The sequence below is a fragment of the Taeniopygia guttata genome, chromosome Z, assembly GCF_048771995.1.
Source record: "Taeniopygia guttata chromosome Z, bTaeGut7.mat, whole genome shotgun sequence".
NCBI classification, from domain to species: domain Eukaryota; kingdom Metazoa; phylum Chordata; class Aves; order Passeriformes; family Estrildidae; genus Taeniopygia; species Taeniopygia guttata.
This window is the reverse complement of record NC_133063.1, coordinates 64719810-64746665: the sequence shown is the minus strand read 5'-3', so window position 1 is coordinate 64746665 and position 26856 is coordinate 64719810. Positions and strand designations below refer to the sequence as shown.

Genomic DNA, 26856 nt, shown 5'->3' with positions numbered 1-26856 from the left:
TGATGATTTATTTTTTGTCCCAGAACAGATGGACCACAATAGAACTAAAGGGAATAAGAAGAGCAGCAGCATCTAATGGCTCTGCTGACAGCTTTTACTTTTCATATACCTTTGTTCTGAAAACATGACATTGAGCAATGTCATTCTAAGTCAGCAAAAGTGATTCTTTATTGAAACCAAGACTAGCATACGTTTGTTAATACACAGCATGCCATTACAGCACCTGAACATCAGTGAAATCAGTTATTTTGAGAAGCAAATACAGGAAGGTAGTTCTCTACTGTACACTAAAGTTTAGTTCTGATCCTCCTGAGGGGCATGAGAAATACAGTCTGCATTCATATATTCTTACCTCAGTGTGGGTCTGGGATGGTATACAGGGCAGCAACAGCCAAAGCAAGAGTGGTGTAGAACTCAAGCATTCAGGGCATGATGTCACTGGCAGTACTAGGCTGGCTTTTGGCAAAATGACTGCAGTCTGGCTGTGCACCACTTACCTGTTCCCTTCTGCAAATCAGTAATTGCCCAGGAAATCCTTCTCCTCCCAAAGCGGTGAGCTCTTTACAGAAGAATTCCAAGTATCTTGCTACAACTCTGGAACTAGTGAGAAAATCCAAATGTAGGGCTTCAGAAAGTAGTCAGGGCTCTGATAAGAAGGGCAAGGTGCTTACCAGCTTGTGAGCATTCACCGTTGTCCTTGCTAGGTGACTCCAGGGTCTTGACTTGGTTATGCACTGCCTCCTGTGTAAATTGGCTAAGCTGGTTCTACTCAGAAAAGAGTGCTACTGTAACTTCCGACAGTAGAACCAGCAAAGCTGCTGCACTCCCAGAAAAAGACTAATGCTACAACTTCAGACTATTGAAACAAGCTTATATTAGCTCAGCACTCTTGTTGCCTTTATAAAGGACAACCAGGGACCTGGTTCAGGTAAGGCAGCACGGCGGCCTGGTCTCGCCCAAGCCACTCGGGCTAATCAACACACGCAGACACCAATATGGCAGACGGTCGAAAAGCCTTTATTATCCTATCTCGTGGGTTTAAATAGTTTTAGGGTCTTTGCTACGTCAGAGGGGGGTTGGGGGGTCTCAGGGATAGTGGGTAGTGGAAATTTACCAGGGCAGGTGTGGCTACATGCTCCTGGGGCTTCTGGGGTTAATAGATAACGTGGGGAAGAGAGAGGGGGAGGGGTCTATCTTTCCGTGACATCCCGTGGTCTTCCGCTTCGCCTGTCCCTATCTACTACATCTCCCCCCTCCTTATCACATACAAAATGAGGTAGTCGTAGATATAGGCACTGGAGTGAGGTACAAACTTGTAACTTGTTAAGGAAAGGGTGGTTTGGTAGATCTGGGTAGACTTTTCAAGGCAGGTGCTGAAGGCTTTAGCTACTGACTGTGTTTGCAGTTTTTTGGTTTATAGCATTTGTTGGTGGCCTATGAACAGAATGTTTGCCCTTTCCAGACGGGCCTGAACAAACGAGACTAGTTTGTTCAGCAGGCATGGTCCTATGGTAATAGCTAAAAGCAGTATTGCCAGTGGACCTACCAGGGCGGAAATTAAAGTGGTGAGCCAAGGTGATTGATTGAACCAGGATTCAAACCAGCTCTGTTGGGTTTCCCTGTCTCTCTTTCTCTGAGCCAGTCTGTCTCGGAGTTCTGCCATGGAGTCTTTAACGACTCCCATATGATCTGCATAAAAGCAGCATTCCTCCTTCAAGGCTGCACACAGTCCTCCCTGCTGCATGAACAAAAGGTCCAGACCTCGCCTATTTTGTAAAACTACTTCTGAAAGCGAAGAGACTGATTTCTCTAGATAGGAGATGGATTTCTCGATCCTCTGCAGGTCCTCGTCGATGGTCATTTGCAGCTGAGAGAGTCCGTGCTGTTGGGTTGCGATGGCTGAGACACCCGTGGCCGTGCCAGCTGCTCCCAAGCCGAGCAGCATCGCGATAGTTATACCTGTGATGATTTCCCTTTTGTGGAGTCTGTTAGGTTCTTCGAGAAGATGGTATATCTCTTCGTCCGAGTGGTACAAGACCCTGGGGACAATCAGAACTTGAACACAGAAATCGGTAGAGTCATTGAATTTGGCAAGGAACACACAAGGACTCACTCCGGACCTTTGGCAAACCCACATCCCAGACGCAGATGGGATCACCCACTTGTTAGTTTTTCTGTTGGGTTTGACAACTTTAGTGCAGAAGTTGCCTTTCTGCTTTGCTAAGGTTGCATTCCCAAAACATCTGCCCTGTCCTGTGATTTGACTCAGGGTGATTCCTCTGCGGGGAGTGTCCCATCTGCACTGGTGGGGGGCACTGGCTGTGGAGTAACTGAAGGGGGTGTCCAAAGCAATGCCTTCATAAAAAGGGGGTTTGATATCATAGCAAAGCCAACAGGAGTTAGTTAGGTTTGGTTTGGTTTCGTTTAGGGTTAGGAAGGTAGCTTCTAGCATATGAAAGATTGGGTTTGGGTCTGACTCAGCCGTGTGGCCTATCTAGGGGGTATCTGCAAGGCTGGTCGGGGTGTCAGTGGCTTTTGGGGTCAGGGTTTTGGGGTGGGTTGTGTTTTTCCCTCTCAGCACATTCTTGATAATTTTGTTGGGTCCCACTGGTCGAGGTGTTGGCGGCTGGAGCCTGATAATTCTCACATTCACCCACCTCCTCGGTCCTCTGAGGACCACTGTCCATGTTCTACCCGTGGCCCAGCTAGGGTGATCTGGCTGTAGGACAGTCATGGTATAACTTACACATCCCCGTAGTCTAGGCTGTGCATTGTGGTCTCCGCAGCCAAAGGGTGCCCAGGTGAACTGTAAGAATTTGTCGGGCTCCTGCGGTTGCCACCCGTCTCCCCATGGTCTGGCATCTGTAACAATGGTTTCGCAGCCCCAATATCCACAATGTCCCCACCCCGGGTAGTCACAGTACCTTTTCCCTGGGTTGGACGCTGGGCACCAGTAAGATATGTACATGAGTATGATGTGTGGGCTTGAGGGCCGTATTTTCGGTTGCCCTGGAAACAGATCGGCTATGTGGAATACGAAGGATGGAGCGTTTGCGGTGGTGACCTCTTTGAACACCTTGTCACTTGAAAGATGTTGCATGACCCATCTGAACGGCTGGTGAGGGTAGTGGCCTGGGTCGGCTTGCCCCCCGGCCACAAGACCCACAGCAGGATTGCACAGAGACACTGTGCGAGTCTGGGTCTCACCGCCGTGGGACGCTCAGGTTCTGTCTGGTGGCTTGGTGGTCCGTTATCTCTCTCTGGAGCAGGGGTGTGTGTGTCGCAGGGACGGTCCACGAGCGTGTCCTGCGAACGAAAACTCACAGTTTTCCATTAGTTTCATTCTGAAGGTCAAGTTTGATCGACCTGAGTGGACACCACCTGATCTTGTCCTCCTTTTTAACTGCCGCGTACCCCCGTCCCGTAAGCACCAGTCTCCAGCCCCGTTCCCACTCGCCTAGCTCGTTTTTGACCATGACCTGTGGGCCCTCCTCTAGTGTCTGGGTGGCCCAGTGTTTTTGAATGGGACTGTTTGCTTCATCTCCCCTAGGGAATTGGTTCAGTGCTAATAGCGCGGTTGCTAGCATGCGTGTCTGGTCTCCTGAGGGGATGGAATTGGCAAAGCCCTCCGCCTTTGCCAATACTTCTAACTTGGCTTTTAGGGTCTGATTTGCTCGCACGACAATGGCCTGCCCGGTGCTGTTATATGGGATTCCCTGCGCTAAGGTGATACCCCACACCGAGGCGAATTCCCGCACTGATTTGGAGATAAAATTGGAAGCATTGTCAGTTTTAATTTGCTTGGGGATACCAAGCCATGCCATAACTGTCAGCCAGTGCTGGATCGTGGCCTTGGAGTTGGGTTTGAGGTGCTGTGTCGCTATGATCACTCCGCTGTAGGTGTCCACTGTCACTGCAAGCCATGCTCGGGGCTTTAGCAGTTCGCAGAGGGTGAAGTCTGACTGCCAGATTTCTGACGCCTTGAGGCCCCTCGGGTTGACTCCACCGGTCCATAGGGGTGACTTCTGGCAGTGAGGGCAGGTGGCCACTACGTGTCTTGCGTCCGCTGTCGAGATCCCGCATCTCTTTGCCAGTGCTTTGGCCCCTATGTGGAGTGACTCGTGCAGCTGACGAGCCTCCTGCAGCGTCCACACTCCCTTCGCTGCGGCATCTGCTTTGTCATTTCCAGTCTGGAAGAAGCCCTTGACTGGGTTATGGCTGTTGACGTGGATGACGGACACGGTGCCCTGACGTGAGGAGAGTGCCTCTTCAAGCATGGAGGCCGTCGTGGATGTTGACACACCTGGTCTTGACATGGCTAGGCAGAGCTTTGCCACGAATATAGAGTCTGTCACGATGTTGAGGTGTTCGTCTTGGAAAAGTCCGCACGCCAAGACCACTGCTGCTGCTTCCAGCTGTTGCACTGACAGCGTGGGGTCGCATGTTTTGACGCAATGCCATGTTTCTCCTGTTTGTCACACTGCTGCTGCGGTAGAAGTCATGGAGGAGGCGTCTGTAAAGACCATTGGTCCTGGTTGCGGTCGGTCCATGACCTTCGGTGGCACATCTATGTCGACAATGGTCAGTAGCTGGGTCCAAGGTGGTTTGGTGGCGTAGGAAATTTCTCCTCCGAAGCCAGTGAGAGCGAGGGCCAGGTGCTCCGATATCGCAGTTGACTCCGTGGTTGGTCGCTTGCGGAAGGGGAGGTGGATCCTTGCCGGCTCGGTTCCCAGGTGTCTCAGGGCGAGTCTCCTGCCTTTCATGATGAGGTTAGCAACGCATTCAACTCCTGGGGAGAATGCGTGAGTTGGTCTTCCGAGGACCACCCATTGGATTGGCTGGGATTTTTCGGAAGGTCCTTGGGCAAGCGCTCCCACTCCTCCCTTCTGTGTGAAGTGGACGTATAAGTCCAGTGGTACGCTCGGGTTCCACCTGGCAAGCAGGCTAGTGGACATCTGACGTTCGATGAAGTCGAGGGATTTCGTTGCTTGTGGCGTCAGCTCCTTGGGGTCCCAGGGGTGTTTTCCTTTCAGGAGGTCATACAGGGGGTCCATGACCTCTGGGGGAACTAAGACGATGTTGCGGAGCCACTGCAGAGATCCCACGAGTCGCTGCATGTCGTGGAGGGTCTTGATGTCTCGGCGGACCTTTATCCTGGGTGGGGTCACGTAGGAGTTTGTGATCCCCACTCCCAGGAAGGTCACGCACGGTCCTCTCTTGATCTTCGTGTTCGCGATCTCGAAACTGTTGGCCTGGAGGGTTTCCGTGATCGTGGACACTAGGTGATCCACTTGGCCTGCCGATGGTGCAGCGACGAGGATGTCGTCCATGTACTGAATGATGGTCGCAGCAGGGTGGGAGTGTCGGACTGGCATCAGTGCCCTGTCCACGGTAATCTGGCATATGGTCGGGCTGTCCACAAGGCCTTGAGGTAGCACCTTCCATTGGAAGCGGAGGTTAGGTCGCTCGCCGTTCGGGAACACGACGGAGAAGGCGAACCGTTCTTTGTCCTCGGCATGCAGGGGTATTGAAAAGAAGCAGTCTTTGATGTCCAGCACTGCGCATGGCTGCCCTTCGGGGATGGCTGAGTTCGCGGGCAGTAGTGTCTGAACTGGACCCATGGGCTGAATTGTCTTGTTCACTTCCCTCAGGTCGTGGATGAGGCGGTAGCCTTCTCCTGATCTCTTGGGGATTACAAACACAGGGGTGTTCCACGGGCTGGTGGAGGGTTCAATGTGGCCCTTTTGTAGCTCGCGGTCGACCAGTTCCAGCAAGGCTGTCATTCGAGGCTTTGACAGGGGCCACTGCTCAACCCATACGGGGTCTGGTGATTTCCAAGTCAGTTTGATTGGCAGCAGTGGGTGCACAGCAGTGGCCCTCATTATAAATTTGTAATCCTGACTCCTAGCATGGCAAGGATGTCTCTTCCTATCAGGGGTGGGGAGTTTTGCAAGATATAGGGGTGGATTGCCACTGTTTGTTCTGGTCCTTTCTTTGTATGGAGCGTTATAGCTACCAATTGGGTGCTTTTCCAAGCTCGGGACAACCCTCCCACCCCGTTCACTGGAGGGACCTCCTTGTACTGCCAGTGCCGGGGCCATAGGGCTTGGGGTAGGATTGTGCAGTCTGCTCCTGTGTCTGCCCAAAACTGAAGCCCTATTACATGGGGGTCCCGACTGCCATAGAGGCGGCATGTCCCCCAAACTTTCGGGGGTTCCTTCCCTATTTTCAGGGCCAGGGCCACCCAGGAGTCCCGTTCTGGGGCGTCCCCTGCTGACCCTGTGGCACAGGCGCTGCTTGCGGCGGTGGTGGGTACAAAGGCGCCGCGGGCTGTGCTGTGAGACTCGTTGGCAAGGGTATGAAGTTGGCTGCTTCCTGTGGGAGAATGGGGTACGAGGGCTCCCCGCTCCATTGGGGGTTGGCATGGATGGGCCGCCTCATATTCACAGCGGGAGGAGGCTGGGTGCGGCCCGCAGGCCCCCTCCCCTTTCCGTTTCCCTGGAGCCGGGACCTGCATTCCCTAGCAAGATGTCCCTTCCTCCCGCAACCCCAGCAGGATCCCCGCGGGCGTGTTTGGGGCGGAGGCGCTGCGGCAGGCCGCCGTGCCGGCTGGGGGCAGCTCACCGCGATGTGACCCGCCTCCCCGCACTTGAAACACGCCATGGCATTGGTCAGGGTGTGGACAGCTGCCTGAATGGGCGTCAGGTGTTCCTCCCTTACTACGTGTCTGATCATGTCAGCCAGGCTAGCTCCGGCTGGCAGGGAGCGTAAAATATCCTTGGTAATAGAGTTGCATTGCTGGCGCAGGCAGTCGGCTACCACGGGCCCCTTTGCCTCTGCCGGCAGGGTGGAGGAGTCTATCGCTGCCTGCAGGCGATCTACGAACTGTGTGAAGCTTTCGCTCTCTGCCTGCCTCACGGTGGACCACGGTGCCGGCTTGGCCACGACTCGGGAGGCGGCGCGGATAGCCTCTCTGGCAGCCCGAGTGGTCGCCCTGACCTCCTCAGCCTGCATCTGCGTGGCTTGTTGCTGCGGCGTGATCATATCATCATGCTTTCCTATCAGTCTGGATAAGCTCGATCTGTGTAGTGGCTGCCTCACGCCAGACGCTTGGGCTAGCTGCTTCCTACAATTATCCTCCCATTCCTGTCTGAAGACAATCATTCCCGCACCATCAAGTATCATGCGCCCTATCCGTTCGATATCAAAGGGAAGCAAGTCATCGTTGCTAAAAAGACCATCGATTAGCGTAGTGACTATAGCCGAGTTGATCCCTTTTTCTGCAATGGCTTTGACAATTGACTGTATGTCCTTTGGGTTTATCGGGGTATATACCCTTTGTTGGTTTCCTTCCGGACCGGCAAGCCTTACCGGGAAGGCTTGTATGGCGGCCGCTGGGGACCATTCAGCACAGGCTATCTTTATTTTCCCCCAGTCAGTAAACTGGGCTGGTTCGTATTGTAGTTGTTTTTCGGCATGGCTTAGAGCTTTACTCGGTTTTGTTTCAAGCTGTGCTGGTTCCGTTTCGTCTGTCTCGGAGCCATAGCCAGCCTCTGTCAGCTCCTCTGAGCTGGTGGAGCTGTCGCTGGTCTCCGAGCCGGAAGACGAGTGCCAGTGCACTTCCGGGGCTCCGCGCCGTTTTGTCCGGCCCCGAGCTCGCTCCTCCCCGTGGGGGTGGCGCCGCTCCCGCCCCCCCGGCTCGCCGCGCCCCTCGCGGGAGGTGGTTTTTCCCTTATATGGTGGCAGCTTCAGACGGGGCCGCTGGTTGGTTCCGCGCTCTGTGCCGCTCTCCGCCTCTTTCTCCCGCGCACGCGCATTCCCGAGATCGCGCACTTCCCGGGCTTTCGCGCCGAGACTACCCGGGCCCCGCCCCTCTCTGCCGCTGCCGGCGCCATTTTCAAAGGGATAAGGAGGCGGCATGGCGGTCCCGTTCTCCCGAGCCGCGGTTTCGGCGGCACGGGCTTCTTTCGCCAGCCCTTGCCAGAAGCGCTCCGCGTGCCGTTGCGTCTCCGACAACGGATCGTGGGCCGGTGGCGGCGGCGGGACGGAGGAATTTGCGGTCTCTCGGGGGGTTCGAGCGGTGGGGGTTTTTTGGGGATTTTCCGCAGCGGGGGTGTCTCGGGGGGTTTCTGCGGGGGGGGGTGGGCTCTGATCTGGGGGAGCGGGTGTCGCGCTGAGCCCCCCCGGGTCCCCGCTGCCGGGCGGATCGCTCTCAGGGGCAGTCTGCGTTCCCGCTCCCACACCGAGTTTGGGAGTAACTAATAAACACGTACGCGTCGCGCTCCATGTCTCCTGCTCTTCTATCGCTTTGCATAGGGCTTTCTCTACTTTGCCCCATGCTTTAAGGTTTTTGCCACTGCCTGAGGATTTTGTGTCCTCGGCTAGCGCGGCAGTGCATTTTTCCCATATTTCCGGATGTAATACATCCACAGGGCGCTCAATTGCCCCTAGCTCAAGCAATCTCGCTATGGCAAGATGAAAATCCTTGAGCTTACACCCAATACCCCACTGCGAATGAATAGCACTTACGATCCTTGCCATTGCGTCCATGACACTCGCGGATCCCAGGGACGTCTCCCCTACGCCTAGATACGGTCTGACCGTTCCGGCCGCTGCTCCTGTCCAGGTGTATCCCGTCCGCCGGGGGAATTTTTCCTTTTTTTCTTCTTTTGTCCCGGGTTTCGGCACCAGTATGTTGCCTTTATAAAGGACAACCAGGGACCTGGCTCAGGTAAGGCAGCACGGCGGCCTGGTCTCGCCCAAGCCACTCGGGCTAATCAACACACGCAGACACCAATATGGCAGACGGTCGAAAAGCCTTTATTATCCTATCTCGTGGGTTTAAATAGTTTTAGGGTCTTTGCTACGTCAGAGGGGGGTTGGGGGGTCTCAGGGATTAGTGGGTAGTGGAAATTTACCAGGGCAGGTGTGGCTACATGCTCCTGGGGCTTCTGGGGTTAATAGATAACGTGGGGAAGAGAGAGGGGGAGGGGTCTATCTTTCCGTGACATTCCGTGGTCTTCCGCTTCGCCTGTCCCTATCTACTACACACTCTGTATGCTGGAAACAAAGAAATTTTGATTCAGTTATCAGTACAGTGAAACTGAAATTATTATCTTGTGGAATTAGCACTACCTTGATAATAAGAATGAGAGGTGAAATGAAACTCTGCACGTATAGTTCTGCATACTACTACGATTTCTGACCTTCCTCCTATTTTTTTCATGCATTTTTCTTTTAAATTGATGTAAAAGATTTTGGGAAATGCAGCTCGTGATCTTCAAGTATTACAATGAAATGCGTGTTTAACACACTTCTCTTCCCTCTCTTAAAGTTAAAATCTTACCAAAATTTTTCAAGTAAATGTCTTTGCTGTAAAGCCTAGAAAAATGATCTTGCTATTTTGAATTGTTCCAAGAGCTACTATTGAATAACTCTTCAGTTAAAGTTTTACCTAACGGACTAGGTGTCTTCTGCCTAAACTTTTGCAAGACTTTACATTTGGTATCTGCACATGATCTAATCTGAAGTTGTAACTTCTACTTGTACTACCAGAGTTCTACTCCTCATTTCTACTATGTGAGTTTCTAGCAGTTGTCTAGTCTTCCATGCCAGTAATTCCGCCCAACTTCTTCAGTCTTAGCTATGTGCTCATGTGGCACATGGACATTCATCATCCCTGCTTTCTTCTAACCATCATGCTAGCATTTGATGTTGGAAAGATTGCTCCACTTTATGAGAGGACACACTCTTCATAAGAGTTAAGGTTAAAGAGTTGAAAAGGTCTTTGTTACAGTTTGGTTTTATTATTTGAGGGTCCATTCTCTGTAAAACTGATCTATTTAATTGGAGCAGACTACTGATCAAGACAGACCACTTGATGGTCTACTCAGCACTTGAACATTTTAGACTGAAAAAAACCTGATGAATTTTCTTGTCAGCTGATCTGAGCACTCCTCACCATCACCTGAGTTTGGCATAAACATAGCAAATCCCACAAGTCATAGAAAATTGAGAGAACTCGGATCTGAAAGAATAGTATGAAGTCAGCTCCTTACTCAAGACTTCATAAACACAAGTATCCAAGTACAGCTCGCACAGAAGCAGCTTGAACTCTTCTTTCTGAGGAGAAAAAGTAAATTCAGATTATGATTTATTTGCTAAGAAAGCCTGTGGTTCAGTTATTGAAAAACACTGAAGTAAACCAGTTCTAGAAGTCTTGAGAATTTTCAGTTAAGAAAGACATTTTTATCTAAAGCAATTCACCCATTCTCTACTAAGAGTTATTTTTCAATAAAATCACTACCATTTCATAAATCAGAATGAAGGATTTATGAGCTCTTTCTTGTAACAGAATTACAAACCGTTAAATGCAAGTACATTATTCTAAAAAAAAAAAGAAAAATAAATTTAAATGATACCATTCGGAAAGGACAGTATCAAGAGGGTTTTTTTGAGGGTGGGCATCCTTGGCTAATCATGTCTTTTTTCTAACTCAAACTCTGCAACCTATTTATAGTTGATTTGAAACCAAGAAAACATCACTCCCTATGCCTTCTGTTCTCAACATTTTTTACTTGTGGAAAATGAGGAAAATGACAATGTCCATCCTCAGCATCAAATGATGGTCAGTTATTTGCCCATATGGTTCATGTATAGTACAAACTACTCAATTAGCTAGATAGATAAATTAATTTTCATTTTTAATTAGCTTTCAGTCAGTTTGTATATCCCAAAGTTAACACCTATAGTACAATGGTAGCACTTATAGTAGATTTTAGTAGCATCTACATGTTACCAAAGTTCTACCTTTTAATCATAGAATCATAGAATAGGTTCATTTGGAAGGGACCCGCAAGTATCATCAAAGTCCAACTTTTGGCCCTACGCAGGACATTGCAAGAGTCACACCATCTGCCTCAGAGCATTGTCCAAATGTTTCTTGAACTCTGTCAGGCTGTGACCACTTCCCTTGCGGGCCCAGTGCCCAACCACTCCCTGTGTGAAGAACCTTTTCCTGATATCCAACTTAAACATCCCCTGACTCAGCTTTGTGATGTCACCTTGAGTCCTGTCACTGGTCACAATAAAGTAGAAATCAGTGTCTGCTCCTCCTCTTTCCCTCACGAGGAAGTTGCAGACCCTAATGAGGTCTCCCCTCAGTCTCCTCTCTACAGGCTGAACAGAGTGACCTCAGTCTCTGCTCATACAGCTTTCCCCCCAGACCCTTAACCATTTTCATAGCCCTCCCCTGGACACTCTCCAATAGCTTCATATCTCTCTTAACTGCAGCACCCAGAACTACCCCCAGCACTAGAGGTGAGGCTGCCCCAGAGCAGAGCAGGACAATCCCCTCCCTTGCCCAGCTGGCCATGCTGTCCCTGATGCCCCTCAGGACATGGGCGGCCCTCCTGGCTGCCAGGGCACTGCTGACCATGTTCAACTTGCCATCAACCAGGACCTCCAGCTCTCTTTTCACAGTGCTGCTCTCCAGCCTCTCATTTCCCAGTCCGTCTGTACACCCAGGGTTGCCCCATCCCAGTGCAGAATCTGTTACTTGCCCTTGTTAAACTTTGTGTGGTTGGTGATTGTCAATCTCTCCAATTTGTTTTGATCTTTCTTCAGGGCCTCTCTGCCCTCAAAGGAGTCAACAGCTCCTCCCAGTTGAATGTTGCCAGCAAACTTAGTATTCCTTCGAATCCTGTGTCCAGGTGAATGAGTATGTTGAAGAGGCTAGAGCCCTGCAGAACATCACTAGCTGACTGGATACCAGCCTGATGTTTTTGTAAAATACGTACTATTCTTCCCAAAGAAAACATCCCATTGCAGTTTCATAATTGCCTTGAAAGGAATACAAAAGGAGAGATTATTCCTCTGTAACTGTACACAAATTATTACGAGAGAAAAGTCACAATGTCAAATGTGTGATTTGAAGCACCAGCAACCATACAAAAAAATACATTATTTTCATCCAAACTTGCATTCATTCATGTTTAGCTCAGAGAGAGCTAAAGACACAGTTGTCAGTGCACACAGCATTTGTACTATCAACATATATTGAGCCATGATATATACAGCCATGGGGGAACATTGGAAAACTACATGACTTCATGTGCTGTCGCCATAACTGAGTTGTGAATGGTGACAACTGAGTTATGATTGTGAATAATACGGTGATGTACTTTTGTTGATTGTGCAACAACTGCCTTGTAAATTTTTTAAGAGTATTTTACACTTCATAGCAACCAAGAAGTTGAAAGTGTTTTGTTTAGAAGCTATGCTTTTATGATTTGTCCCATTTCCATACTGTTTTATGTCTGACAGTATGCTTCACAGTGCTTCACAAAAACTCAGAAAATCAATTTTCATATACATATAGTAGTCTTCCTGGCCTGTTGACAGAATGGCCCTCTCGTAATGACTGTCAGTCCAAAGATCAGAGTAATGATACATGTAGAGCTATTAAAAATCATAGAAGTGATAACACTAGTGCACCTCACAGTCTACATTATTATGTGGGGAAAAAAACCTACACATTTGAATAGCAGAAAAGAACAGGTTTACTGCCATCACCATTTCGTCTGACGTGCCTCAAACCTATTTTTTATTTTTTTGGATTTAAATGAAACTTCAAATAATTTCTTTAGAAAGCATGTAAGGATTTGCTGGTTTTGAAAGTGCTGCATCAATGTAGACTGTTTTGGTAGCACTGAATTTCACATAGCTCTGAACCAAAGGTGCTCCTTTGCATTTATTTCCATCTTTTGGACCAGGTTTTTCAAACTCCACTGTCAGCATTTCTCAGGAAGTATTTAAAGAGTATTTTGGACTGCTGGAAATGCTTTGTATACTTCCAAGAGGCCTTTTTAATGTTTTCTCCCATGGAATTGGGATTTTGTGGCCGTGGTTCAAAGCCGAACCTTCCCTACTGTCCTTGCAGAACCTTTGTACAAGTCACCTTCAGCCACAAGCTGAGTGAACAATTCACCACGCCAACAGTACGCGGGAACGAGGGAGTATACTCGTGTTTTACCAAGTAAGGCTTTCTGACCACCTTGGCACGTCCACTCCGCTCCCCACACCAGACCGGCTGTCCCAGCCCGTCCTGAGGGCCGCGGGCGCGGAGGGTCGAGCTGGGCCGGGCCAGCCAGCACACACCGGGCCGGCCAGCACACACCCGGCCGGCCAGCACACACCGGGCCAGCCAGCACACACCGGGCCGGCCAGCACACACCCGGCCGGCCAGCACACACCGGGCCAGCCAGCACACACCGGGCCGGCCAGCACACACCCGGCCGGCCAGCACACACCGGGCCAGCCAGCACACACCGGGACAGGCCGCCCTGCTCGGCCCCGGCCCGGCTGTCCCCCGGAAAGCCCCGGGCCGCCTTCTCCCCGGCTACAGCCAGCACCAACCACCGAAGGCGCGGGATACAGCCCGCACCGCCCCAGCGGAGCAGCTGCGAACAGCAGGCTGGCTCCTAACCCAAAGCCCTCCCACCAGCAGCTTACGCCCAGCCCTCAGCCAGCCCAGGCACCGGCTCCTCCCGCACCCGCCTCGCCCACGCCCGGCTGAGGCTGAGCTCCGCTCCCGCCTGCCCCGGGAGCAGCCGCTCCGCCCCCATCCCTTTCTCCCTGTCAGGGCCATCCCACCCGGAACTTCACTTCCGGGGCCGCCATTTTGGGCGGGCCGTGGCTGTTCGGCGCGGCGGGGCGGGCTCGGCCCGGGCCGCGGGGCTGTGACACCTGCGGGGCTGTGGCAGCCGCGGGGCTGGGACACCTGCGCTGGGACAGCTGCGCCGGGCACTGTCGGTGCCGCCGCACGGGCAGAGCCGCCTGCCGGGACCGCGGCGCCCGCTTGTCCCCGCCATGTCGGACTTCGACAGCAACCCCTTCGCCGACCCGGACCTCAACAACCCCTTCAAGGTGAGGGGGCCTTTAGGCTTGCTTGGTGTCGCTCCGCGCCGAGCCCCTGGCGTTCCGCGAGAGGAAGGAGGGAGGGAGGGAAGGAGGGAAGGGCGCCGCGGCAGCTGCGGGCCGGGGTCTCTGCCCTGAGTGGGGGCAGGGAGCAGGGGATGGGCGGCGTTTCACAACTTCAGAGCTCCGTGTTTCCTCCTGTAGCTAAAATACAAGTCGTATTTCAGATGCGTTATTTCGATGGAAAAAAAGAGAAAAGTTTGGGGTTTTTTGTTTTGACCCTAGCTCTGCGCTAGGGTTAGTGCTATTACTGTCATTTTCTTTCTTTCGTCTCCTTGAGCCAAGTAGTTAAACTTGATGAATTAGGGAATTTACCCTCTTCTCTAGTCTCCTCCCACCACCTTTAAGCTTACCTGTTCTCTTACTTTCTGTCTGAACTAATCAGGGTACCAGTGGCTGGGCATGAATTCTGTGCTGCATCTCAAACTGCTTTGTTGTAACACACTATAAAGCTTTTAGGTTTTGCACTGATGACTTTTTATACAGCTATGAATGCTTTCATCACTCACTGGCTTCAGTTGTCAAAACGAACTGAACTCTCTGGATGCTTCCCCTCATGGTTTTTTTTTTTTTTTGTCTTTTTTTTGTTGTTGTTGGTTTTGTTGTTGTTTAAATCCAGTTCAACTTTTGAAGCTACCTACTTTGATAATATTACTGAATTTTTTGCAAGCACTTCAAAGCACACATATAGTAAATATATGGCAGTGAATTTAGAATGTTAGCTGGAACAATTAAGGTTTTTAAAAATTGAGCTGTCACATTTCAAACCAGGCATACTTCTGTCCACATAGATGCTGGAAGCATAATGTTCCTAAGATTTATTCATGAGAGTTGGTCTGAATAATTAGTTTAGTTTTTGTGGTCATAAAACATAGGCAATAGCATTTGTTAGGCTAGAATTCCTTAGGCTAAGATGTGTTTTCACGTGTTGTATTCAGAGCAATGATCTTCCAGGTGAGCACAAGTCCTGGTGTTGAGTCTGCTGCCAGCAATAGTTTGAGCTGGTACTAACGTCGGTGAGCACTGTTCTTTCTAGCACCAAACACTGAAAAGGTGTCGTTTTAGAACGTCTTCAGCAACAGAAATGCATGATGCTTTTCCTCCTACTTCCATGCTTCTTGTAAGAATTAATCAAATAACATCTAGCAAAATCCAGGGCAGTGAGGGGTATTAGATGCAAAATACATGTCTCTGCAGTGCTCCTCCAGCCGTGTAACTGGTCCTCTGTAGTACTGTGAGACCTAAACTAGGCACACACCTGAATTATACTTCCACTTTGAAGATACTGCTTAAAGTGCAAAAGCTTATTCCAATTTCTCTGTGGGGAAAGACTTCTTGTAATGGTTGGGCAGAATCTGTGCTCTGCTTCTCATCTGCACTGTATAGTCCTAAAAGGACTCTATTACAGCTTCCCTGTAACTTGAAACTCTCTGTTTGGATTTCTTTATTTGCAGAATATGGTTCAGGAAAGCTGTGTACTTCTCCTTTTTCAGAGGCTTTTTTCCATTCCTTCAGTCTTTGCTAACTTCTATCACATTCTTTTGCCCATAAAAGTTATCTTGCACCTTTATTTACCTATGCATTTAACTTGAAGGGGCAAAAGGCCTAATATATAAGCTAAAGCTTGATGGCCACCTTGTTGGCAGAACAGCTTTGAAATTAGTGGGTACTACTGCATCTATGTATTTAAGTTCATGTGTTTTAAAACACTTTATGCATAGAACCGGTATTTCCAGATGGACCCTTCCAGCCTAGGTCATATTGTCTAAACACTGTGTTCTAATGTACTCATATTTTTGTCTTTGCTTGATAATTTTATGTATGATATGATTAGTTATTTTCCATTCTTTTGAAGCTGCTTCCTGTGCTACTGCAAAATCACTAAGTAGTATGACAGAGAAGGGGTGGGAAGGCATCAGGTGGAAGAGTTGTTGCCAAGGTCTAAAGATGGATCCCTTTTTTTCCTTAAACATTTTGGTCTTATTGGTGTCTGTGATCTACATGGTAGGTTTCCTGTAACTGTTCCTATGCCTTTTAATAAAAAGATTAGAGTAGAGCTTCTTGCTTGATGTTGAATCAGACAAAAGTGTTCTCTGGAAAGATAAAGGTAAAGCATAAACACCTAGTGCTAAGTATTTTGGGTAGTTAATTCTTTCAGAAGTCTATAAGTAAATTATTTGCTGGAAAAACTGAAATTAGTTTACCTAGATTGATCATGATGTGCTGTGGATTTTGAGACAAGTGGCTACCTAACCTTTGCAATTTTTTTATTCTTTGTTGCTTTAAAAAAAGAAACAAACTGGAACTGAATACAGAGTCAGTTTGCTTATGAAGTCATTGTTTTCCTCTCTAAATAGATGGAAATAGCATTCTGAATGCTATACCAACAAACCCAATGGCTTTTTTTTTGAAAGACAGAGGGTACTGAAATGAACACATAAGTGACATGCTAACATTTACAAGCCTTTGATAGCATTAAAGTTGTGCAGAAGAAAATGCATCCACGTACCATACAAATAAAGTTGTGAGAATCCTTTTATAATATGATGTGTCAGCAGTATGAAGAAGTACACAGTTGATATAACCTCAGGTATCATGATTGGAAGTGGGTTAGTAATGAAATCTATTAATTTTGTTTACTAAGAAGCACTAGTCATAGCTCACGAGTGCGAATTCACACTTTGTAAAGTTCTCACTTACAAATGATGCAGTCGCACAGCACCCAGACAGGGTGAGCAGAGCAGATGTAGTGATGGTAACTGCATTCAGTGCTAGGCATATCTGTAGAGAGGAGACGGATCTGAGCCAAGTTAGAAAGTCAAGGCAGGGTCAGGTCAGGTCCAGTGAAAGTAAACAGGATCAGCCAACATTCCTCTGATGACTGGGTAAGGTGTTAGTAAGGAGTGGGGGTCTGACTGCTTAAGAGGAGTTTGGGAATCCTCAGGGTCCTGACAGTCTGTCTTAAATAGGGTAAAGCAGCATGAAATAAATTTTGTATGACAACACAAAGGCACATATCTAATGTAGCTGTCTCCTTGTGGGTTTTTTTTTTTTTTTTAATGTCATAGGATAGGTGATAGTTGTAGTCTTCTGTCTTGGGAGGTGATACAGTTACAAAGGTTCTGAAATAGCAGTCTCAAAATTCAGTGTGTCATTTATTCTGAAACAGTCAGCGGTTCCTCTGCAATAAAAATGGTTCAGTGTTCTGGGTTTGATTTTTTTTTTTTTATTTTATAAGTGAACAATCAGAGAAGTATTTTTAAATAGAGCTATGAATTCCATAGGCCCTTGGATCTTGGCTGACAGACAGCAAAAGGTTTGAAAACTGAATGTTAACTATCCAAACATATGAAACAGTTGGGTTTTGGTGGCTATAGAATGGGAACTATAAAGACTGAGTTGTGTGATAAATTCTGTTGGGTCAGTTCATCTGGTGTGTTTAGCTCTGAGCAGATGCATGTATTTGACACCATAGATATGGTGATAGGCCTGAAAACTAAGATACATTTCTATTCAAATGTGAATGGTGACCTTCAGGGGAATGCCAAATCACTGTGCAATAGGAAGATTTTTCTTATTTCTTCATCAGATTTAGTGTGGGAGGGCACAATCATAGCAGACCTCAAATGTATGTATTGTTAAGTATTTGAGTATTTTTTTTGAGTGGGATTAGGGATCCAGACTGTGAGTTGATACCTTAGTGTTGTTACTCCAAAAAGACACAGATCTTACAGAGCTCTGTCATGACTGACATTCTTGTTTGGATGTCTGAGGTACTCTGCCATGCCCAGAAATGGCACTGATTACTTCAGTCACTGGAACTAACTACAGAAGTAATTCTAGTTATATGGTGGATATTGCACTTAATCGTGACTCACATGAGCACACATTAATCTCCTGTCTGATTTGGTGGAAAATACAACTCAGAGGTTTGATACTGAGAGTAGTTGTGCAAATGACTATTACCTTCTGTGGCAGCAGAATCTATAGAGTTTATACTGTGAAGCTAAAGTGATAGAAACTTAGAGGAAGAAAGAGAAGTCCCAATTTTTTTAAAAAAACTTTATTGCATAAAAATTTTATTACATAAAATGTTTGTGCAGCTTTAGAATGAAGCAGTTCTGTCACATGCTGTATCTGACTATAAAATATACTGATTTAAGTTGCCTGTCTTAAAGTTAGTATTGTTCATAGTATATAGGTATTTTTATGACTTCTACTACCTGCTTTGGATTCATGTCTTCAAAAATTGTGAATACCCCTAAATCTTGCATAACTTAATGCTGAACATCATGGTAGTGGATTGTCCTTTAGCTGTTCTACATGGAAGTTGGCTTCCAAGACTACACTTCACCAGTACTGTAAGAGCACTGTAATCTGTTAAAGATGTAAAGCATTTTAATAGTTATTCAGTACCTTATAGCTGCATTTTCCCCTCTAGATTTTCACTAAAGTGTTAGCACATATTGCCTAGTGTTATTATTGCACTGTATACTGAGATTCAACATTACAAAGAAGAACGTGCACATATCATAGCTGGGAAAGGAGAACGATTTTAGAACAGCTGTGGGATGGGGGTGATACTTTGTTAGGCAACTAGTATTCCATTGGAAGGTGAGGCTGGTGCAAACTTGAGGGCAAATTTGGCCTTGTCAGCCTCTGAAGATCTTCTAGGCTTTTGAGGTGGGGATCTTGCCTTGCTCAGTTGCTCAGAAACGTTCACAGCTCTGCTTTCATGTGATGAATGTGACATATAACAGGCAGCATTCAATATGTTAAACTTGGAATTACGAAAGAACTGTTATGTGCCTACTTGAGTATTTTTTTTATTATTATAAGTCCAGAATTTTTTACCAAATGTTTATTCAACATGTGTGAATTGCAGCTTTAGAGGCTTAGTTTGGCAGTTTTATGGGATGGAGAAACAGTCCAGACCCTGTTTATAAAAAGTGTGATGGATAATTTTCTCTTTGGTCAAGAAATCAAAAACACCAGACCAACAGTTTTAGGCATTTTGTGTTGCAATTTTGCAACAGAAATTAACACTTAATTTTCTGACCCACTGTTACTACCTTAGGGAGTACTTCACGGAGAGCAAGTACAACTGTTGCTGTTACTATAACCTCTTCTGACTCCCAGAATCAAAATCCACAAAACTTCAGGATGAATTCTTACTTAAATCTTACTTTCCAACTGTTTTTTTTTTGGTTCTGTGTAGCTTCAGTGATTTTTATCTGAAATTGTTTTCAATTGCTGATGTGTTGTAAAAGCATTATAATCTCTATCCAAATCGGTATTCAGTGTTAATAAATTCCATTTCCTAACCTCTGCAATAAAATACTGCTTTTATTTCCCTGCTAGTCCTTTGGACTGAACTGAAAAAATGAATGCTTTTGTCTTTTGGTAGAAAAGTAGGTATCTCTCAAAGTGAAAAGTTTTTTTCAGCAATATGAATGACATTTTGGATGGGATGATTCCTAGTTACTATATTCCCTTCACTTAAAATCACAACTAAAAATACAAGCTTAGCTGATGATGTTTTTCAGATTATTACTATATTATGTATTTTATAGAAGTTGTTTACCGACGGTGGTGGAACAATTCTGGGCGCATATCCAGTAAAGAGTAATACAAACCATTGTTACAGATGTATTTACTTCTTCACTCTTTAATTTGGTAGTGTCTTCTGTGTTAGTGAAATTGGTAGCTGATGACTACTTCTGGTCTCCTAGACAACAGAGGTCTATTCCCTTCAGTTCTGTTTTTTAAAAAGCTGTACAAGCTCACATAGAATGGATTATTCTGCTCTGTTTTAAACATTCTTGTTTGTAGTTAATTGTGTTTGTACACCCTCTGTGTAACTGGGTATTCAATTAATTTTATCTATATCTGAGTGATGTGAGCATAATTTGTCACCTTGGCACAGAAGATGCTTTTAGTAGTTCTATAGGTGCTCTTGCCAGTATGAAATATAAATGTGTTGCTTTTTCTGTGTTTGTTTTGTCAGTTTGTGTTACTGTTTGTTGGGGTGTTTTTTATGAATTTTCCATTTTTAGCATAAAAAATAGGTTGCTGCTTGTACCTGTCTTATCGGGATTAAAAAAAGGTATGTTAATATTTTCTTTTGAGATTAATGGTACAGAAGAGAGACTGCAAAAAGCAGGTAAAAGGAAAGATTTAGATTGAAAATGGCTAAATTAAGTTGTGCTACTTTCTTAAAACTTCAGTCTCCTAAACTAATTCAGATCTTGAAAATGTCATCTGAAATGACTGTGTGACTTAAATGCCTCAATGGCTACAATAGCTGGATATGAAAAATAGTCTGTTGTTAATTCTGTTCTGTGATTGTATGACTAATAGTTAAATAAAAAGGTCAGAAGCTCTGGGTTTGAACTGGCAGGAGTTTGGGTGAGATAAGGCTAGGTGGAATATGAGCTACAGAAAATAAATTATTGCATCACAGATTCACTTATTCCTTGGAATATTAGATTTTACTGTTTTTAACCAGTAGAGTATGCATGCCATGCAAAATAAAAATTTAATAGTCTTCATTTAAAGGCCACTTCTTATGAGCATATCATTCTGCACAACATTTATTGGTTGTATTAATTATTCAAACCCTGAACAATTTCTATATTCAATGGTTTTGGTTTTTTTTATTCTGCAGCAGTGAATATGAGTGCTTCACAAATTTCATCACTGTGTTTAGATGAGTTGGCATTTGCTCCATTTTTAAAATGAGATGCAGTGAGTGTAAGGTAAATGATTCAAAACAATTCTTTGTGTTTTGTGGGATGTAATGTCTAATCTCTTCAGAAATATTGTAAGCAGTGTTTTGAAATATGAAGTGTAGCTCGTGTTGGTATCAGTCATTTGATGCACTGTAGGTGTTCAGAACAATTAGAATAGCTCCTACACCTGGGCATCCTGACTGTGAAGAGCTGAGGATAGTGCTAGCAGTGAATGAGTAAGTTATAGGAGAGATACAAGTTTCCAGGCTGATACTTGCCTCCTTCAGCTGTGGCTTTTTTCTTTTCCTGTGATGGTTTACTTGAGTCTTTCTATGTCACAAACTTCTATTAAAGTCTAGACTGTGTAATTCAGGTTTTCTGAATGCAGAATTTCAATGCTACTTGCAGTGATGGAGTTCAATTTTTTTTATTTCAATACAACTGTAATTTTCTTCCTTTACTGGGTAAAGTAAGAAATGGAGCTATTAGTGAATGTCCTCCGGGTCATTCAGGTTTTTTTAGAGCTGGTACTTAAGCAAACAATAGCAATATTTGGCAGAGGTGTAGCAATTGTTAATTCAGAATGGCAGTGGACTTTTGATAAAGGGCTTCTTGCTCTAATCACTGCGTGCATTTAAGTGTTGAACTTATTTTTCACTACTAAGGCTGTAGCTCTAGTACACCTTGTTGTCTCAGGATATGTTCTCTTTCATTTGTTAGTGTTGGAATGTCACAGGAGATGTACACAGAGATCTGAGGAGTTTTTGACCCTGGTCTTCTTGAAAACACTTGAAGAAAAAAAAGGCTTTCTTTCATCAGATATTTATTTTTGTTTGTATATTGTCTTTCTGAATATAAGTTGCTCTTCTGAATTTGACTTGACTGCTGTTTCATACTTTTTGGAAATGGCTGCTGTTCAGTGGGGGTCTAATGAGTCTGATATTGTAGTTATTCAAATTATTTAATTTATGGTCTCCAGGCACAATTGGGCTCAGTTATTTGGTAAGTAGTGCACTCTTCAAACACAAGTTTGAAGTGTTGAAATATGCTTTTTAAGCAGCTAATTTAACCTAAAATCCTAAGTGCTATTCACGGCATAGTAATCAGACCTGCTGTTTCACTGTGTGATGGTTAGCGATCACAAGTTGCTCATGTGTCTATTGTGGAGCCTTCCCGTTCTGAGGAGGCTGTAATCTGATTTTAAGACTCCTCCCATGGGAGAGCTGATAAAACCCCTCGGCCCTGGGTCTGCTTCCTCTCGGCTCTGGGCTCTCTGGGCTCTGCTTAGGCTCCGGGCCTCTGTTCCCTGCTCCCCCCGGCACGGGGTCTGGGGGAGGAATAAAATAATAAAATGGACTCCCGTGCTACACACAGAGACTTGTCCTGTCTGTTTACCCTGCTGCTGGTGGTGCCTCCCTGGACATGATCGGCACTGCTGCCACATGCTACTACAGTCCATACTTGAACATTTTCCTGTGGAAGAGGGAATTAATTATATGAGAGCATCTTTGAAAGGGGTATCACACTGAAAGCATGAACAAAGTGTTTTATGCTCTGCTAATTGACATCAGCGTGTAAAGACTGGAATAAGTGTACTCGGCCTGATTAGGATGGAGTTAATTTTTTTCAAAACAGTTCCTGTTGTGCTGTGTTTCAGATTTGTGACCAAAACAGTGCTGGGAAGGCACTGATGTGCTTGCACATTGCTGTGCAGTGCTTGCGCAGCATCAAGACCACCTTTGTTTCACACTCTTGCATCCCCTCAGGGAATAGAGTTGGGCAGGAGGCTGGAAGGGGGCACAGGCAGGACTGCTGACCCCAGCTGACCAGCGGGATCTTCCATGCTGCGCAGCATCGTGCCTGGCAGCAGCGCCGGCTGCAGTGAGTGGGGCAGCTGTTCCAAGCAGCCATTGCTCAGAAGCTGAGTGGACATGTGTCTTTTGGTGGGAGGTGGTGAGCAACTGCCTTTGCATGACTTGTAGGGTTTTGTTGTCTTTTGTTTTTGCTTCTACCTTCCCTTCTCCCCTCCCACCTTTAAACTGTCTGTTTGCGTTACAACCACAAGTTTTATTTGCTTTTTCCTTTTTGGCTCTCTCCAATATCCCACTGCAGAGAGCAGTGACTGTACAGCTAGTTTCAGTGTTTTGCTGCTGGCTACAATAGACATACCATAATAAGATAAAAGTTTTCAGCTGTATACAAGCTTTTCAGCTTTCTACTGTTCTGTATATTGAATTTTGAAATAGTCTTATTTATATTAACTTTGTTTTAACTTCATCTTTTTTTATCTTGTACTGATGAGGCTAGTAAACCAATGTGCAATTCAAATGTTATAATTAATTATTCCCATATTTTTAATCTACTTTTCTATTCAACATTTCAAGTAATTTCTGGTTGAATTTGGCCAAGAAACATACCACACCATGTTTTCCTTCTTTTTTGTTCATCTGCTCAGTGTTTTGCGATAGCCATTTTAGCAAATAACATAGTAACAATTTATTAGTTTACCAGCTGGTGGAAGACCCGATGATATTGTTGTAACAACGTATTTGATTCTAGCATGGTAACTGTAGCAGGCTTGTGAGGGAGACTCACCAGCATGGCTATTTTGAAACAACTAATTACAGATGAGTCAACTATAAGAACACTGATACTGAATTGCATTTAATACTATTTTTGCATGCATATTTAGAAAGGATGATTCTTGTTCAGTGACCATTGGAATACTGTTTTGGAGCTAAAGGAATACCGTTTTGGAGCTAAATGTTTGCTTTAATGAAAAGTGGTCTGCGACCATGTTTTAAGTATGCTTATATACATGAATTTGTTTAAAATAGGCAACATATAATTTTTTTCATTTTTGAGGCAATGATTTTTCTTAAGCTTTTTTGTAGCAAACTTTTAAAATTGCCTTATATGAACAATTTTGTGAGTATAGCTATTGGAATAAACAGACTTGTTCTCATTTGCTCTGTTCCTTAGAATTTTAGAACTGACTGGTGTTCTGCCCTGTTTTTGTTTTTTTGTTTTTTTTTTTTTTCCCTAGCTGTAAATAAATTGACAGTAGCCATTAAGAAAGTCTTCTTCCTGCATCTGCAGATAAAGTTCCTTCCTTGTTAAGATTGAGCTAAGGTCATAATAGGTGCTTATTCTAAGAAAGCAGAGTCTGCATTTAAATTTTATTTTTATTTTATTTGGCTTAATAATTTCTGTACTTATTTAAGTGTAAATTAAGTCACTTTTTAAAAAAGTAAATCAATTACGTCACTTTTTTTTTTTTTTTAAATGTATTTATGTAATAGAATCATAGAACAGCTTGGGTTGGAAGGAACCTTAAAGATCATTTAGTTCCATCCCTCCACCCTTAGGCAGGGACACCTTCCACTATACCAGGTTGCCCAGAGCTCCATCCAGCCTGGCTTTGATCACTTCTGAGGATGGGACATCCACAACTTCCTTGGGCAATCTGTTCCAGTGTCTCACCACCCTCACAGTAAAGAATTCCTTCACAATATCTAATCTAAACCTACTTTCTTTCCGTTTGAATCCATGTTCTTATTCCTGTCACTACATGCTCTTGTGGAAAGTCTCCCTCCATCTTTCTTGTAGGTTCCCTTCAGGTACTGGAAAGCCACAAATGGGTTACCCTTAAACCTCTTTTCCAGGCTGAAAAACCCCAATTCTCTCAGCCCATCTTCATAGCAGAGGTGTTCCGTCCCTCTGATCATCTTTGTGGCCTCCTCTGGACTCCCTCCAGCAGTTCCATGTCCTTCCCATGCTGGGACCCCAGAGCTGATGCAGCACTGCAGTGGGCTCTCAGCAGAGCAGAGCAGAGGGGCAGAATCCCCTCCCTGGCCCTGCTGCCCACCCTGCTCTGGATGCAGCCCAGGACACGTGTGGCTCTCTGGGCTGGGAGTGCCCATGGCTGGGTCATGTCCAGCCTCTCATCCCCAGCACCCCCAAGTCCTTCTGGGAAGGGATGATGTGATCTGCCCATCCCCAGCCTGTGCTGGTGCCAGGGTTGCTCTGACCCAGGTGCAGCACCTTGCACAATTGCCTTGTTATACCTCATGAGATTCCCATGGGTCCTCTCCTAGAGCTTGTCCAGGTCCTTTTGGATGGCATGTCATTCTTCAGCTGTGACAACTGCACCACTCAGCTTGGGGTCATTTGCAGATTAGCTCGGAGTGCACTCAATCTATGTCATAAATGAAGATATTAAACAGCACTAGTCCCAGTATAGATCCTTGAGGGACACTTGTCACTGATGTCCTCAATCACCTGCCTGTCCTCCGTGTGCCTTAGCACATCTGCTGGGAGGATCTGTTCCATCGTCTTCCCAGGCACAGAAGCAAGGCTGATAAGTCAGTAGTTTCCGGTGTCCTCCTTTCTGCCCGTCTTAAAAATGGCTACCATGTTTCCCCTCTTCCAGTCACCTGGGACTTGCCTTGAGTGCCATGGCTTTTCAAATGTCATGGAGAGTGGCTCAGCACCTACATCAGCCAATTCCCTCAGGAATCTGGGATGCATCTTGTCAGGTCCAGCAGACTTAGGTAAATTCTGGTCCCTCAGGTGGTAATGAACCTGATCTTCTCTTACAGTGGGTAGTGCTTTGTTCTCCCAGTTCTCTTCCCGTCATCCATCCACTTTAGAGGTGTGGGAAGAGAGGCTGCCTGTGAAGACTGAGGCAAAAATGTTGAGTACTTCAACCTTCTCTTCTTTCATTGTTACCAGTTTTCCTTTGTTAACAGCTGCGTTATTGGGAATGAACTTCTTTGACCTTCTTTTTCTGCTTAACATACCTGTAGAGACCCTTCTTGTTATTCTTTGGGTCGCATGTAAAGGCATTAAATGTATCTCTCTTCAAAGGGAATATGAATGTAAGTATATGTAACTATATATTTATTTTCATCTCAGTGTTTATCAACTCCAGTTTGTTTTCTAATATTGAACTAGGCTGCTGGAAATGAGAAAATATCTATATCTAAACATCATAGTTGTAAAATAAGCATGTAGTATATATATAGCTCTTTTTTCAGTTTGGTGTAAATATAGACTATTGTACATTTGTACATTTATGTAAATATGTAACTAACAGTATTAAATAAATGGATTTACTAATTTTCAAGAGAGCCTCCCTTTTATCCATTGTTATATTCTGAAAATGCAAAAATTTTAAGGCAAAGAAAAAATGTGATAGAACCAGGCATCATATGGAATAAGTACAGGTTTTGTCAAACTGAGTTGGTGTGGTCCATTGTGGTAGGCACTTCTGCTCTTCTGCAGATCAAAGCCTCCCTGTCAGTAACACAGAGCAATGTTTAATTCCTGAAATAATTTTCTCAATCTAAATTTTGAGCAGTCTTTTTTGCTGTATAATTATACAGCAAAATTAATTTTACTAGTTAAATTTTACTAGTTCAGGTAGAAGGTGAATCAGAAGTGCTTTTGGCATTATGGGATCCCATTTTTTCAACTTCATTTTTATGAAATGCTTTCTCTGTTTTTGGTGGGGTTGAATGTACTTATGGGTAGGGAAGTCCAAGGGTTACAAAGGCTTTTTTCTTCTCTTGTGCTTTTCAAGTGTATAGGTATGGAGTCCACACCTGGTCAACATAGCAAGATAGAGATTTTTTCCCTTCTTTCATGAGAGCTTTTTCCTTATAAATGAAATATATGACAGATGCGGTTTCTGTTATACTGTGTTAATCTGGGTTTATAAGAAGCTCAGAATGAAATTATATTGTAGATGTTTACAAATTTCTTTAGTGAAAATAAACCTTTTTTACTTTGAAAGAAAACCTGACTTTTATATGATATAATGATGTGAGTGTCGCCTTTTTGATTATATGCATTGTGCATAGATTTATACAACTGTTTCCTCTTCTAGGATCCTTCTGTTACACAAGTGACAAGAAACGTTCCTCCAGGGCTTGATGAGTACAATCCGTTCTCTGATTCAAGAACAGTAAGCACATTTATTTGTTAATCATGCTGTTAATCTTTCATTTGTGAGGTTTTATTTTCAGAATTGGGACTGATGTTCTAGAATGTGTAATGGGCTGGCTAGAAGTAGTGGAAGGTGTGTAAGAATAGATAGTTCCATTAAGTATTTGGAGGATGCATTGGCAAGGTTGATTTCAGGGAG

At 45.3% G+C, this 26856-nt stretch overlaps 1 protein-coding gene across 1 annotated transcript in view; it reads left to right on the top strand.

Annotated features, from left to right (window-relative positions):
* Positions 1 to 13869: 13869 nt before the first annotated feature.
* The window catches only part of SCAMP1 (secretory carrier membrane protein 1), a 38784-nt gene continuing 25797 nt past the window's right edge, over positions 13870 to 26856 (top strand). Inside the window, 2 exon segments of the mRNA NM_001076694.1 lie at positions 13870 to 13926; positions 26599 to 26676. Of these exon segments, the coding sequence (NP_001070162.1) occupies positions 13870 to 13926; positions 26599 to 26676 (135 nt within the window).